The sequence below is a fragment of the Pseudopodoces humilis genome, chromosome 2 (assembly GCF_049639895.1).
Source record: "Pseudopodoces humilis isolate 2021_Gansu_Grassland_sample_001 chromosome 2, ASM4963989v1, whole genome shotgun sequence".
NCBI classification, from domain to species: domain Eukaryota; kingdom Metazoa; phylum Chordata; class Aves; order Passeriformes; family Paridae; genus Pseudopodoces; species Pseudopodoces humilis.
In genome coordinates, this window is record NC_142201.1 from 93,656,655 (window position 1) to 93,669,800 (window position 13,146).

A 13,146-nucleotide genomic window follows, 5' to 3' on the forward strand; every position below is an offset into this window, starting at 1 on the left:
GAAGTCTGGAAGGAATAATTTGCAGATAGAGTCTGGAAGTGAAAAAAAAATAATTGTGGAATGAACACAAATCTTTGCAGATACTTCAGAGTGGATGGTCTGAGATGTGACCTCAGGGTGTTCCCACATGCAGTATGGCAATCTTGGTGCTGTAGTCATGTGAGGACTAACTAGTAAAACACTGTGCTTTCAGCTGCAGGCATTCTTTTGCAGACAGATTTGCCCAGGGAGGAGACGTACTTATGGCAAATGAAATGCAGTTTGTTTCTTATGTTTTCCTTGAATATATATAATATATAGGGTGTTGAAGCATTTGGTGGTGTCTAGTGATGCTGGGGTTTTTTTGGTTGGTTGGGTTTTTTCTCTTTAGAGAAGCTAGGAAAAAGTGATTAAAATGAAAACAACCTACTTTGGCACTTCATCACCATTTTTTTAGAATAAAATTTAGCTTTCATGAGATCAGTCATCCATACGCTTCCATCTGTGTTTTTAATTCTTTGCTGTAGTTGTAGTGATGGATATTCCTTGCCTGGGATGTTTGGTTTTGAAACCGAGCCCATAGTGTTTCTCATTTATTTCTGCCTAAAGTTTTAGCACCTTGGCATTGGTTTCCCAGACTGATTCTGGATTTCAATGGCTAGTGGGGAAATGCCATCTATTTTTTTGAAGTGTGAAAAATAATATTTTACATTTGAATAGATTTGGGTAGGGGAGGAGGTGAACTGAATTTGAAAATCCTTGCTGACAGTTTGAGACAGGAAGGAAGAGGAGAAGATACACTTCAGAGAAACAAACAGATCAAATGGCACAACCAATCCTTGCTGAAGCTCATAAGTATCCTCCAACTAGAAAGAAGGTATTTGCTGCTGTGTTCAGTAGACTTGTATTGGTGGTGTCCATATTGCTGGAAGTCATCTCTCTGCAGATGATGGTATTAATGTGAAAAAAAAACCAAAAACATTAGAAATGAGTCTTTACTACTGCATTTTGGGATTTTTACTTGTCAAGGATTAAAGAAAAGTCAACTCTAAGAGTGGACAAGGGAATTTCAAGATAGTGAAACTTCTTTCATACCAAGGAAACTGATGAATCAGGAGTGTATAATTTCATTGAAATCACTCAGTGGTTGATGGACATTTACCAGCATGTCTTTTGTGAAGGAAAATATGATATATTGATCTCTGAATTCTCCAAGTATACTTTCTCTAAAGGAAGGTAGAAAAATGTAAGACAGCCTGATTCACTTGGTTATGAATGCCTTTATGAAAGTTTTTTGCTATTAGGAAACCAGAATTTTCCTTTAGTGGAGTAATTTGTATGTTTAGATCTTTACAGCATAGGCATCCACACAGCTGTAAGTGTTTCCCTGAATGTTGGACTGGACATAAGCATGTCAAATTAAAAGGGCTTTACAAGTGAAGTCTTGTCAGGCATCCTGGAGCTTGTCAGTATTGTCATTAAAGGCTTGGATGGATGAGGACAGAGCATGCTTGCAATGTTCACACATGGTACCAAGTGCCTACTGAAATTTTGAAAGATGTGATTAGAATTCAGAACATTCCAGATGAATTGCAGAAATGATGTGATGTGAAGATGGTGAAACTGAATATAAACTGCATAGCACTACAGTGGAGAAGGGAAAATAAATGCACAGATATAAAATAGAGAAGAACTGGCAGGGTATCAGTGAAAAGTTTGTAGAGAAATGGTTGGTATAGTGATGAAACAGGCACAATCCATGTTCACTGTGTACCCACTAGTTCTGCTCAATGTTCATGAGAATCCAACTTGTGTATCATGTGCAATTTCTGTGCACTCTTTTTCAAAAATAACAGAAAAAGAGAGCAAAAAGAATAAGAGACTTAGCTAATGAAAACTTGATGGGTTTTATTTATTTAACCTGAGATGGGTAGGACAAGAATATACAGCTTTCTATAAGTACATTTACAAAATACAAGCATATTTACTAATTGAGATGAAAGAAGATTTAATGTAATCATTAAGGAAAACTTTGTAGTGTATCACTGGCCTGATATTCGGTTATGTAACAGAACCTGAAGTACCCAGAAATTTTTGGGAACATTTTAGAAAAATGAAAAAAATGTGGCCATGCCTAATCTAACTCACTGTACCTTGGAGCAAGAGGTAAATCTGTTGTAGTCTCTTCTTTTACTACCCTTTTCAAATCAGAGTATAAGGAGAAAGGCAAGATATTGGACCTGAAAACAGCCAAGGCACAGAATGTAGGAATATGTGATAGTCTTTTACCAAGTTCAAAATAAATTAATGAGCTTACAGTGTATTTACTATTGTTCTAGGACAGTGAGTTGGTGAACCTTCCAGATTGTAGGAGATCTCATGAAGATTTTAACTTCCAGAATTAATTTAATTGACAGTGAAATAGTAGATTAAAGTTATTGTTTCTAATTAGGGGTTAATGCACATTCCAAGGAATAATTTTAACCACTTCCTCTCTATTACTGTAACTATTAATTTATTATTATATTTATATATAAATATTAATTAATTATTAATTCTCATATTAATGAGAAATCACACACACAGTTTTCATCAGGGATAACCAGAAAAAAAGGAAAGAAATGTTTCTAAGCTTGTGAATGGTTTGAATTACAATACTGAACACCCTAGTATAATCCAGTGGTACAGCCTCAGCTAAAATATTGTATTTAATTTTGTTCACACTTAAGAAATAAACAAAAATAAATGAAACCCATTATAGCCATAGAAACATTCTACTAGCCAGAAATAATAATGGTCAATCATTATTTTCTTAAGTTGAAAAAAAAATAAATCTGAGTGGATGTGCTAAAGGAATATAAAGCAATGAAGATCTTGAAAGAAAGAGCAAACCAGACTGCATATTTTTTTTCAAACTTTCTCTTAACACAGGAACAAAGACAGAAAACTAAGCTTTTCTGGGTTTTGGGTTTTTTTTTTTTGTAGATATACAACTGTCAGTCTGGGTTCAGCATAACTGTTGCACAGATATTGACCTTTCTTCATAATATTGCTTTCTTCTTCAAATTCTCTTCTCCAATGGCTCACACTGCCCAGCCAAATTGCTGATACTTTGTGTAGTCTGGCCATGATCTTTGCTGTGAATTTCTCTGTGGGCCTTTGTTTCTGAATGCTAAGTGTGACTCTTTCCATCTGTTCCCATGCAAGAATTCCCAGAATACGTTTTTCTCCCCTATGCATTTTCATCATTCTGCATCTTATAATGCCCTGTCTGACATTCACATGTGTGGTCTTGCCTTGTTCATAGCAGTTCAGAAAGTTGCAGCTGGAATTAAGCCTTTGAACCTTTCACCCCCTTTGAATCTGTCAGTTCCTGTTCTCAGCCACGTCACATGCTCAATCATTTTGGTTTCAAGGCCCCCTGAGATTTACAATCTGCATGCATAATTTTTCTTGTGCTAGCATTATCCTGACTTCTATTTTCCAGTAAGGCCATGGTAATATCTTTTGTCTTTGCTCCTTTAGCTGTTAGTATTTTCTGTAAAGGTTTTCACCAGTACTGCTGTGTTGGCGTAGTTCTCCATAAATGTCTGTAAAGCTGCCCTTCAAACTTCTCAAGGTTCTCCTTTAATACAGTACCTAGTCAGAAATGAGGAATAATGGAAAATCCTGGACTCTGTCGCTATGAACAATAGTCTCTCATTGTTTCCTCACAGGCTTCTCTTTCTCCCATCTGTATCCACTGGTCTTTTCTTTCCCTCCTCATTGCTAACCTGGGTGACTTTTGAGGTCCCCCTCTCCTTTGCTGGTCCAGAGTGTGTCACTCAGGAGACCCTCTGTCATTTCCCTTGGTGTGCCAGAGCACAGATGCAAAAATGACTGTGTATTATTTTTCATACAGTACACAGTGGGGCTGGGAGACTGATAATTATAGATTTTCACCGTGACCAAACTTTTGGGGAGTCTAGAAATAGTGTATTTATGCTGCATAGTAAAAATACCTAGAGTTGTGTTATTCCTAAGTAGGAAAAGAAGAAGAGAGAGAGAAACTTTGTTCTTCAGGGTATAGGTTGACCAGCTGATGGGAAGAAATGCACTCTTTGAGAAGGACATCATCATTGACTTACTGCCCAGTGTTTTTCAATGTTTGTTTCAATGAAACAAAGATTAGCAAGAACTTCAGCTGAAATACATTGCAGAGGGCCCAACTCTAAATCCCACTTTTCTATCTTCTAGAGTTCAAAAAGGATTTGGCCTGGAGTCAAGCCTGATTGTGATTCTTTGCAGTTTTGAAATAGGACCTTACCACTTGGCTGTAAAGGATCAGATTATTTCATTACACCATGAAGCAAAATTGCATTTCAAAATGTCAGAAAAAGACATGAAATGAAGTTGCTACTTATAGTTAGTGATATATTAAGCACCCAGTACAGGTTACTTTTAGAAATATGTCACTGGATGAGGTGGATCATCAATCTGATCAGTCATGGCATTTTTTGTATTCCTGTCAAAAAACCCCTGTTGTTTAAGAGGAATTATTTTTAATTATTGGAAGGATTTTAAAAAATGACATATGGAGACTGAGATGAGGAATCTAGTTCTTGCCTTGCTTTGAAAGCAGTCTGTTATCTTGCCTAATGAGCTTTTAACAGAGGAATGGTTAAATTAGGAAACAGGCCAAGAAGAAAGGGAAGAGAATGTAACATTCCTACTCCTAGGGCTGATGGTTCATAGTGTGCTGGGACTGAAAGGTCCCAGTAGCACAGCTGCTATGGCTCATTGATTTAAGTGTCACTAGGTTAAAAGTGACTTTCATTAAACTCTTTTATTTTATCCCAATGTCTAGTTCTGTGAACAGTTGTAACATTTTTCAGTCTGATATCTTCCCTGCTATTTTCTGTTTCTTAATGAAGGACAGTTTTTAAATACTGTATGTCCTAAAGCAACAAGTCATATAATATTGATGTAATTGAGGAAGTCTTGGTACTTTATCATTTTACCTGATTAAAATATATTGGGAAATTATCTGTTTATATTGGAAAATGATTATGTCCTGTACTAGCTATGTCGTAAGATAATGCTGCCCAGCAGACATTAAATGTGTGCCTGTGCTCCCTTTCTTTCACTCTTTGCTCGGATTAGTGTTAAATTCCCTCAGTTGTATTTAGTAATGCTTGGGATTCTTTTGTGCTTTGCAACTGAAAATTCGTCATAACTGGTGCCTAATCTGCAGCTTTGATTTGGGTTCTTACTGTAATCACATTTTAAACATCCACTGACCCTTTTTGAGGGGTCCTTAGAAAGTTGTTTTTCACTACAGATTTGGATTTTAAAGTTGAAAAGAATTGTTGAAAGCTGCTGAAATGGCACTCTAATTAGTTCATCTTTTCCTGAGCCTTATCTGCCCCCAAAGAAGAGGCTACGTCCCAGTTCAGAGATGCAACTGGCTGAAAGCCTCAAACAGATCCCAGGCTGAGCCTTGAGCTGGCACTTTTCTGTTGCTTGGGGATTGCCTTTGTGATTTTTGTTTCTATTTTGGTTCAGGTAGAATTTGAAAGGAAAGTGTCCCTAGGAGAAATGATACGTGGATTGCCTAAACTGGGACAAGGGAGGGCAAGTCACTGGATCTGTGCTGCCACTGGCAACTTGCTTATGCTCCTCTGCCTCAATTCCCACATCTGGGAAGTGGAGCTAACATCCAGCTTTGCAAACATAAATGAAATCTCATGGCTCTTCTTCCTCAAGGGACTTTTTGAATTTTGTGGCTGAGGTGTCTATCTGTCTGAATGGTGACAGTAAATGTTTTGGTTAAGTCTTTTGGGTGTTGCAGACATGGGCAATCTGTCTGGAGCAACAAAGTGCACTGCTGAGTGGGAGTGAACTCAGAAATACAAAGAAGAAATATGTAGAAGAAAATCCTGATAGATTTATCACAATTATTAAAGGAACCGTGCATTAAAGACCTTTATGCAAAATACCTTCTAACTTTAATTTCTATCATTAAAGGAGACTATCTCCTCTCTACACAAGAGATAGGTCTTGGTGACCTCAGTAGAGAAACAGCCCAGAAAGCTGAATAGAGTCCCCCTGTGCTTCTCTAAAACATGGATTTTGCTTATAGGTTGTCAAACTGCTAAAGACAAAAGTTCTGTAAAAAACAGATCTCCATAATACCCCATAACTTGATGTATTTTAATTAGATTTTTGCTGTCTGAGAGTGAAATGCAAGTAGCCCATTCTTTACTGATAAAGTGTAAAATGGACATCTGCCAGGCAAAGCAGCTGTCCATTACCTTTCTCATAGCTTTTTCCCTGCAAGTGACAGAGACCATTTATCTGCCAGTGCTCTTTCTTCATCTTTGCTGGTTTCTGGTAAAGCAGTTGACTAGAGTATTGTCTTTGAAGATTGAGAATGAGGAAATGTTTAGGCTGTGTCACATATTTAATTAATTAATGAATTAATTTATTCAATTTATTTATTCATTTCCTGAATGATTCCCAGCCAGTCACTTGATCTCTTTATAAACTGTCCATTCATCTCTGAAAACAAGACTGAAGGCTCACTGCCTCAGTGGAACCTGTGTGGAAGCATCTGAGCTGCTCAGTCTTTCCAGCAGGGTGAATGAAAAGAAACCAGAGCTCTGGTTTCTCTCTGTGATGCGGGCTTGCATTTCCTGGGGAAACCTGTCCAAGACCCTTCATTTTGCTGTTGCAGTTGTTTAATTTCTTGTCTTAAAAAGGGGGATTTTTTTTTTTCCCTGGGTTCACAGGAGTGTTAAAAGGAAACTTTCACCAAAACATGGTGGAACAGTGTAGTGGGACAGGAATTGTATTTGCCTTTGCTTGTTTCTATGTTCTTTAAACACAAAGAGCTGCATGGACTGAGTATGCACTGAAATCTTAGGTTTTCCCTTTAGTAACTGGAAGATTTTTGGAAGAAATATGCAGTGTTTTGTAGAGGGAAGGCTATTCTACATAAACCATAGTGTGAAAATACGGTAGCAAATACTTCAAGGACACATTTTTTTTATTTTCATTTGTAGATAGTTTTTGAAAACCTTTCAACTCTGTCTCATTTACTCAGAGCTTCCATTGACCTTTTAATGTGGTAGGAAGCTCCCCAGTCCTTTGCCACAGGTGTTAGTAGGCTGTGTCTCAAGCATACTATAACTTCCATACAAGCTTTGTTTTATTCTCATCTCCTAAATTTGTGTAGTGCTGAATATCCTGCAATTTAAAGACTGCTTAATAAGTGGACCTAATGACCAGGAGTCACATCCTACTGTTATCATTCATTACAGGGTATTTTTCTGTGACTCATTCTTTTTTAGATAAATGACCAGAAATTTGTCGTTTCTCACAAGTTGTACTAGAGGACAAGCATTTGTGTTCTATAAAAAACAATGATTCTGTGAAATTCACTCACACAGAGTACTGTGCTTGGCTGACATAATCTTCAAAATGTCCTGATCTTGTAAGTATGAGCAAATCTAAAATATACATTCAGTGGAAAATCAGCGGTTCTTGTTTCTTGAAGTTCAGTTTTTTGTTTTACAATATCATTCAGTTTTTGAGGTTGTGTTCTGGAGAGAATAAGCAGGCAGTATCATCAGCAATAGCATATTTGTGAGCTATAAACTTTGAAGGAGTAGGTTATTTTGCACTAATGTGTTTTTCCCATAGAAGACATGAACTCCTGTGCTAGGTTACTGGCAACATTTGTTATCATCCTGCATTGTTTCTGGCTTAAAGCAGGACCTGCAAAAAGAAAAAGACAGCTGGTGCTCTGAATTGATGACTGATTAACATCAGTATTGCCAATGGGTCTTCATTAAAAATCTAAGTCTTGGTCTTGCAGCAACTGGATGTTTTGCAGTTGATCTGAGAAAAGCAAAGGCTTCACTAATTATTTTTTTTTGGTGGAAGTGCTCTTCAACAGCTGCAAGGAATTTAGTTATTTGAGGCCATCAACTTGTAACCTCCTATAGAACATAGAGGGTGAACTCAGCTCTGCTCTCTGCTTCCTCTCACAGCCTTACACAAACACTGTGTTTTCAGTTTGAGAATAAGCAGTGTATTGGCATAATACTTTTAGTTGTAAATTCTGCTTTTTAAAATTGCATACTGTATTTTCTATGTTTCTTCAGGGCTTGCTGGAAAGATTATAAAAGCCATCCTCAAAGAAGGATTTGAGATCTCAGCTTTGCAGATGGTAGGTTTCCTTTTGTGTGTTTTTATGATAAACAGAAGTTGGAGTAGTGCTGTATGCACGTCATAGCAGTGCACAGGTGTCTTCCTGCAGTATAAAGCCCTTGTGCAGACTGTAGCAATGTTTTGGGATCAGCATTGTCCTTGTGATATTTGTGTTTTAGTATCTGATTAGTCTGCTAATCTGTTTCTGCTTGCTTGGTGACCTTGAGCCAAGAGAGTTCACTTCCCTGTATCTGAGTTTCCCTACAGGAGGAGAGATAATGATATCTGTCTCTTCTGGAGCAATTTGAGTTATCTTTACAAAATGTACTAGCTAATATTAATGAAACTATTGTTAATATCCTTCCTTATTTTTTTAAAGATATATATTTAGTATGAATTATGGGGAATGCTTTTAAAAGCACTTAAGGGATTTTGACACCCTGAACACCCTCAGTAGTTAAAGGGATTTGGTACAGAGATTGTTCCCAAGAGTTCCTTCCCTTCAATTCTGGTAGAAGTTTCAAGATCTGATATTTTCCTATCACTCGAAGGAAATTCTTCCTATCACAAAGGAAGAATATCCTCTTTCTTAGTGGGATCAGACAACACTACATTGTCTACTTGTATTTGATGTAGAAAAAGATACTGTGTGCTATGTTGCCTCTGGCATCACTGACTTAAGTTGCTGACAAGCATCATATTGCAGTAGTAAAACCATTCCTTTTACCTAGTAAAACTCTGAGGATTCTGAATGTTTGCTGGTTAAGAAGGGGTGTCTGTGTATTCCTGTTTTGTTTAATTCAGACTGCTAACATTTTGGTTTTCTTAGTTCAACCTGGAGCGTACAAATGTGGAAGAATTTTATGAGATTTACAAAGGTGTTGTCCCTGAATACCTGGTAAGCATAAGTTTAACTAGAATTTGTTTAAAAATAAAATATGCTCAAGTGAGGAAATTACCAAATTTCTTGTTTCTTGGGATTGTGATGTGGTTTCTTTTGTGAACTTGGTATTGAACAGTTCTAGTTTGTTCTCATATAAATTAATTCATTGTGAGAATTGTGTCATGTGTGTCATAATAGAGGAGAGCCTTTCATGAAAACTGTTCAGCCAAGGAATTTGTAAAATACAACAGAGTCACATCCCTGGTTTCCCCCAAAAAATTATATTATTGAAGTTGAGCTATGATAATGTAGCACATCTGCATCTTTGTTTGATTGGGTATTTCCAGTTTTGGCTTAGACCAAAATACATATTTATCATTTTATTTACAATGAGGCTGCTGAATTGGAGGCTTTCCTAATGACATCTTGAACTACTCTTTGTTTTATTCATCTGACTTTTGTAAATATTCAGAAAATTTAAGAAGTTTAAGATATGCTGTAATCCCAGTGGACATCTGAGACTCTCTACAGTATTATGCTATGTTGTGCTGTTACATAAAACTTTCTGACTGCAGATAGAACAGTGGGAATACAAGAAGATGAGTTTGTATTTCTGGATCACTTTCTCTCAGAGGATTTTGGTTCCTTTTACTCATAGCAATTTTTACTTTACAATGTAATTTACTCACAGTGATGATTTTACTGCCATGCTGTTATGTGGCAAATTATCCTTAATTTTTAAATGGTTACATTATTGTAGATTTTCTACATATTTACTAATATTACTCTAAAAATGAAATTTTTTAAATTATTTTTTTCTTCCTTTATGATTGATCAGCCTGACATAATTCAACAGGGTTTGTATATTTGTCTTTAAATGAGTTAGGAGTACTGTTAGTTCACTCTCAGATTGGGGAATACTCACAAGACCTCTTCTGAACATAATTTTTTACAAGTGCCAAAGGGAGATTGGACAGGCATACTTGTTGGTATGTGGCAGAATTTAAGAATGGAAATATCTGACCAGTATTTCAGGGTCTGAGGAGTCCTATAGTGCTGCAAAAATCTCTGCTTTGATCAAAATGGGGAATTCTCTAGCATTTTCTGCAGCTCTTGGGCTGCACAATCTCTAACTTTCTAACAAGTTGCAAATTTTAGTTATATAATTTAATTGGAGAGTTACTCAGAATGGAAGGTAACATTTAAAACAAGGTAAGTCAATAGATAAAACACGTTTTAGGTAATGTCAAGAAAAGTGAGAATCTAGCGCTCCATCCTGCAAGTTATATGTGCTGGATTGACTCAGTTGAAAAGAAATCAAATTAATATTTTCATGCACTCAGGATATCTGAGAAACAGGAAAGCGTGGAAAATCTAATTGTGATGGTAAAGGGTTCTGGAGAAGGCACACATGGGAACAGCAGCAGATATTGTCAGTGCAGTCCAAATAGGAAAGTATGTTATGAAATAGGATATTGGAGAAAGAATATGACCTCTTCTATATGTGACTCAGAACCATCTGTTTTGATCTAAATTTTATTTATAATTCCAAAATAACTCAGCACAGAAAATACTGGCATCCAGAAATCCTTTTAAAAAAATGTACTTCCATTTATTCTGGTTATTCCTTGTCAGTCAGATAAAGGTTTGACATTGTATATAAAGTACTTTCTGAAAAGAGAAAGCTGTACACTTGCCCAAATTTTAGCTTTTTTAGTATCCCCTACATGGGATTTTACATACTGTTGCTTAGTTTTTGTGCTGTTTTGGTTTTTACTTCCTACTCTAGTCAGAATAGAAAATGGGTAAAAAGAAGTGAGATTATTTTTGATCAGCTCAGAATCCACTTCGTTAATCAAAAATCCTTGTGCTTGATCCACCTCCAGGAATGGTTCTGCTTGACCACAAACCATGCTATTTGACAAACTATTTGCTAGAGAAAATTTGATGTAGCTGTAACTGGAAGCCTCACCAGACAAACATTGTCTGCTGTTTAGACTCAGCTCTGGAGTTGATGAGGCTGTGTAAGTAGATTGGGCTTGTCTGACACAGAATCACCTGTGCTGTACCTGATGGCAGCTGGTCTTCAGGTCTCAGCTCCATGCAGTAATGAGGGAATCAGGAATAACTTTGGTCATGTTGTTCACTGTTGCTGGTGGGATGCCTGTGCTGAGACAGAAACAATTAAAAGAGGGAGGAACAAGAAAAAACACTGTTTGCAGGAATTGCAGAGAGTTGATTCAGCTCAAGTTTCAAAAGACCCTTTTCTCTCTGCTTTCCTGTTAGCAGTTGTTTAGATGACAGAAATAAATGAAATTCTGCAGAGTAGTGACTTTGTGTCAGTTCAGAATGAAATATGTAGTTCTTTGACCTGTTTTGAACAGAGGATCTGTTAGTGATAACACAGTTTTTGGAATTAAAATATTTATTTATGTTGTGGAGCATAAAGCTAGTCTGCACTGTTTTCATGTCCTTAAGGAATACTTCTACCTAAATTTCCTAGGATCCGGTTATGATAGAGGCACTGGATAAAATTCAGTTCTCAGTATGGAATCCAGTATAAGGATAGTAGGTTTTTGGAACAGTGCTGCTTGACTTGGAGTCATTTTGTATTTGTTTTCTGTCATAGTTCATAGAAGGAAAAGAAGGACTTAGGTCTTCTTTTCCTTCTGCTCTTTTGTCTGCTCTGTATACTTTGCCATGGTTCATCTTTGACCTGCCTATGGCTGGTGGGCGTGGTTGCAGAACCTTGCTAATCTTTACCTGTCCTCCCTTACTTTCTGTGCATGTTTTGTCCTTTTGTCTTTCCTCATTAGTTTTGATTCCTTTAATTGTCTTTATTTGTTTAAAACTTGTCTGGCCAGATTTCTAGACTAATATGCAATTATAAGGGTATGATTTAAAAAAGGAAGTCAGATTAGAACATCAAAATTGGTTCTTTCTGCTTGTGAAACTTATACCTCTAATTAACAAACTCTAAATTGGCACTAATGCCCAGAGTTAATTTAAGCCTATGAAAACTAAGACCCATCTTCATCACCCACACGGAACTTACGATGTCTCTTGACTCTTCTGGAGACTCCAGGGAAACAGATGATTTCACTGTAACTGAGATACTGGTATTAGTACATCACAAGAGTGTTGCCAGACCCTTTCCCTAACAGGTTGTGCCACAGGCACGGATTCTGTTGGCTTGTGTGTTTCAGCTTCTATCGTAATCTATGAGGAGAAGACAGTGAGAACCAAAAGCCCAGGAGACATTTTAATGACTCAAAGACATCAAATGAGTGTATATTTGGAAACAGATATAGGCTGTGTACTGGGCTTCTGGTAGGGAACACTGCAAAGTACATTGCTGCCTGTGGAACTGGCTGAACATAGTGTGATTTTTCAGGCTTAAAACCCAGCAAAGTAGATTCCAGTGATTTAGTGTAGTTTGACAAGTTATGAGATACTGCAGTGCAATCTAGATCAATGAAGATGGACCTACAAAAGAATTTAAAGTATTGTGGATGCTGTGGATCCATTTTTTTCTCAATTTCCACCTTCGAAACCAAGAGGCAAAATGGAAAACATTTCTTTTGTGCTGTATACTAATGGTATCTGTTTAGTGTCCTCACTTTCCCAAATGTACCAATATTTCTTAATTGTTCCTGTCCTGTAAGTTTGGGCCTTGTTTTGGGGAGAAATACGACCTGTGCTAAAGCCCAAAGAGTTCAACTTTTTTTCTGTCTTCTTTCTCTTCCAGGAGATGGTTTCAGAGTTGTGTTCAGGCCCTTGCATAGCAATGGAGGTTAGACAATTCGATCCTTCAAAAGTGTTCAGAGACTTCTGTGGTCCTTCTGACCCTGTAAGTACTTTCTTTAGTGATAAATAAAGCTTAAAAAATTAATGTGCTAAGTGAATTAAGATGTCAGAGGGTGGTATGGCTGCCACATGCCTGCTGCATTCATTAGAAACATGTCAATATTACCTTATTACAGAGGTCAAGCACTAGCCTTGGTGGACCAATTTGCGAATCCTTTAGCAGCTCTTCTGATCTTACCTAAATCAGATGATAAAATACTGTGATGACATCTATGTGAAAGGAA

General features: G+C 37.0%; 1 protein-coding gene across 1 annotated transcript in view; it reads left to right on the forward strand.

Annotated features, from left to right (window-relative positions):
- NME7 (NME/NM23 family member 7) overlaps positions 1–13,146 on the forward strand; it is an 85,984-nt gene that overhangs the window by 41,030 nt on the left and 31,808 nt on the right. Inside the window, exons 9-11 of the mRNA XM_005523932.3 lie at positions 8,127–8,191; positions 9,002–9,070; positions 12,804–12,905. Coding sequence (XP_005523989.2) covers positions 8,127–8,191; positions 9,002–9,070; positions 12,804–12,905 — 236 coding nt within the window. The remainder of the gene's footprint in view (positions 1–8,126; positions 8,192–9,001; positions 9,071–12,803; positions 12,906–13,146) is intronic.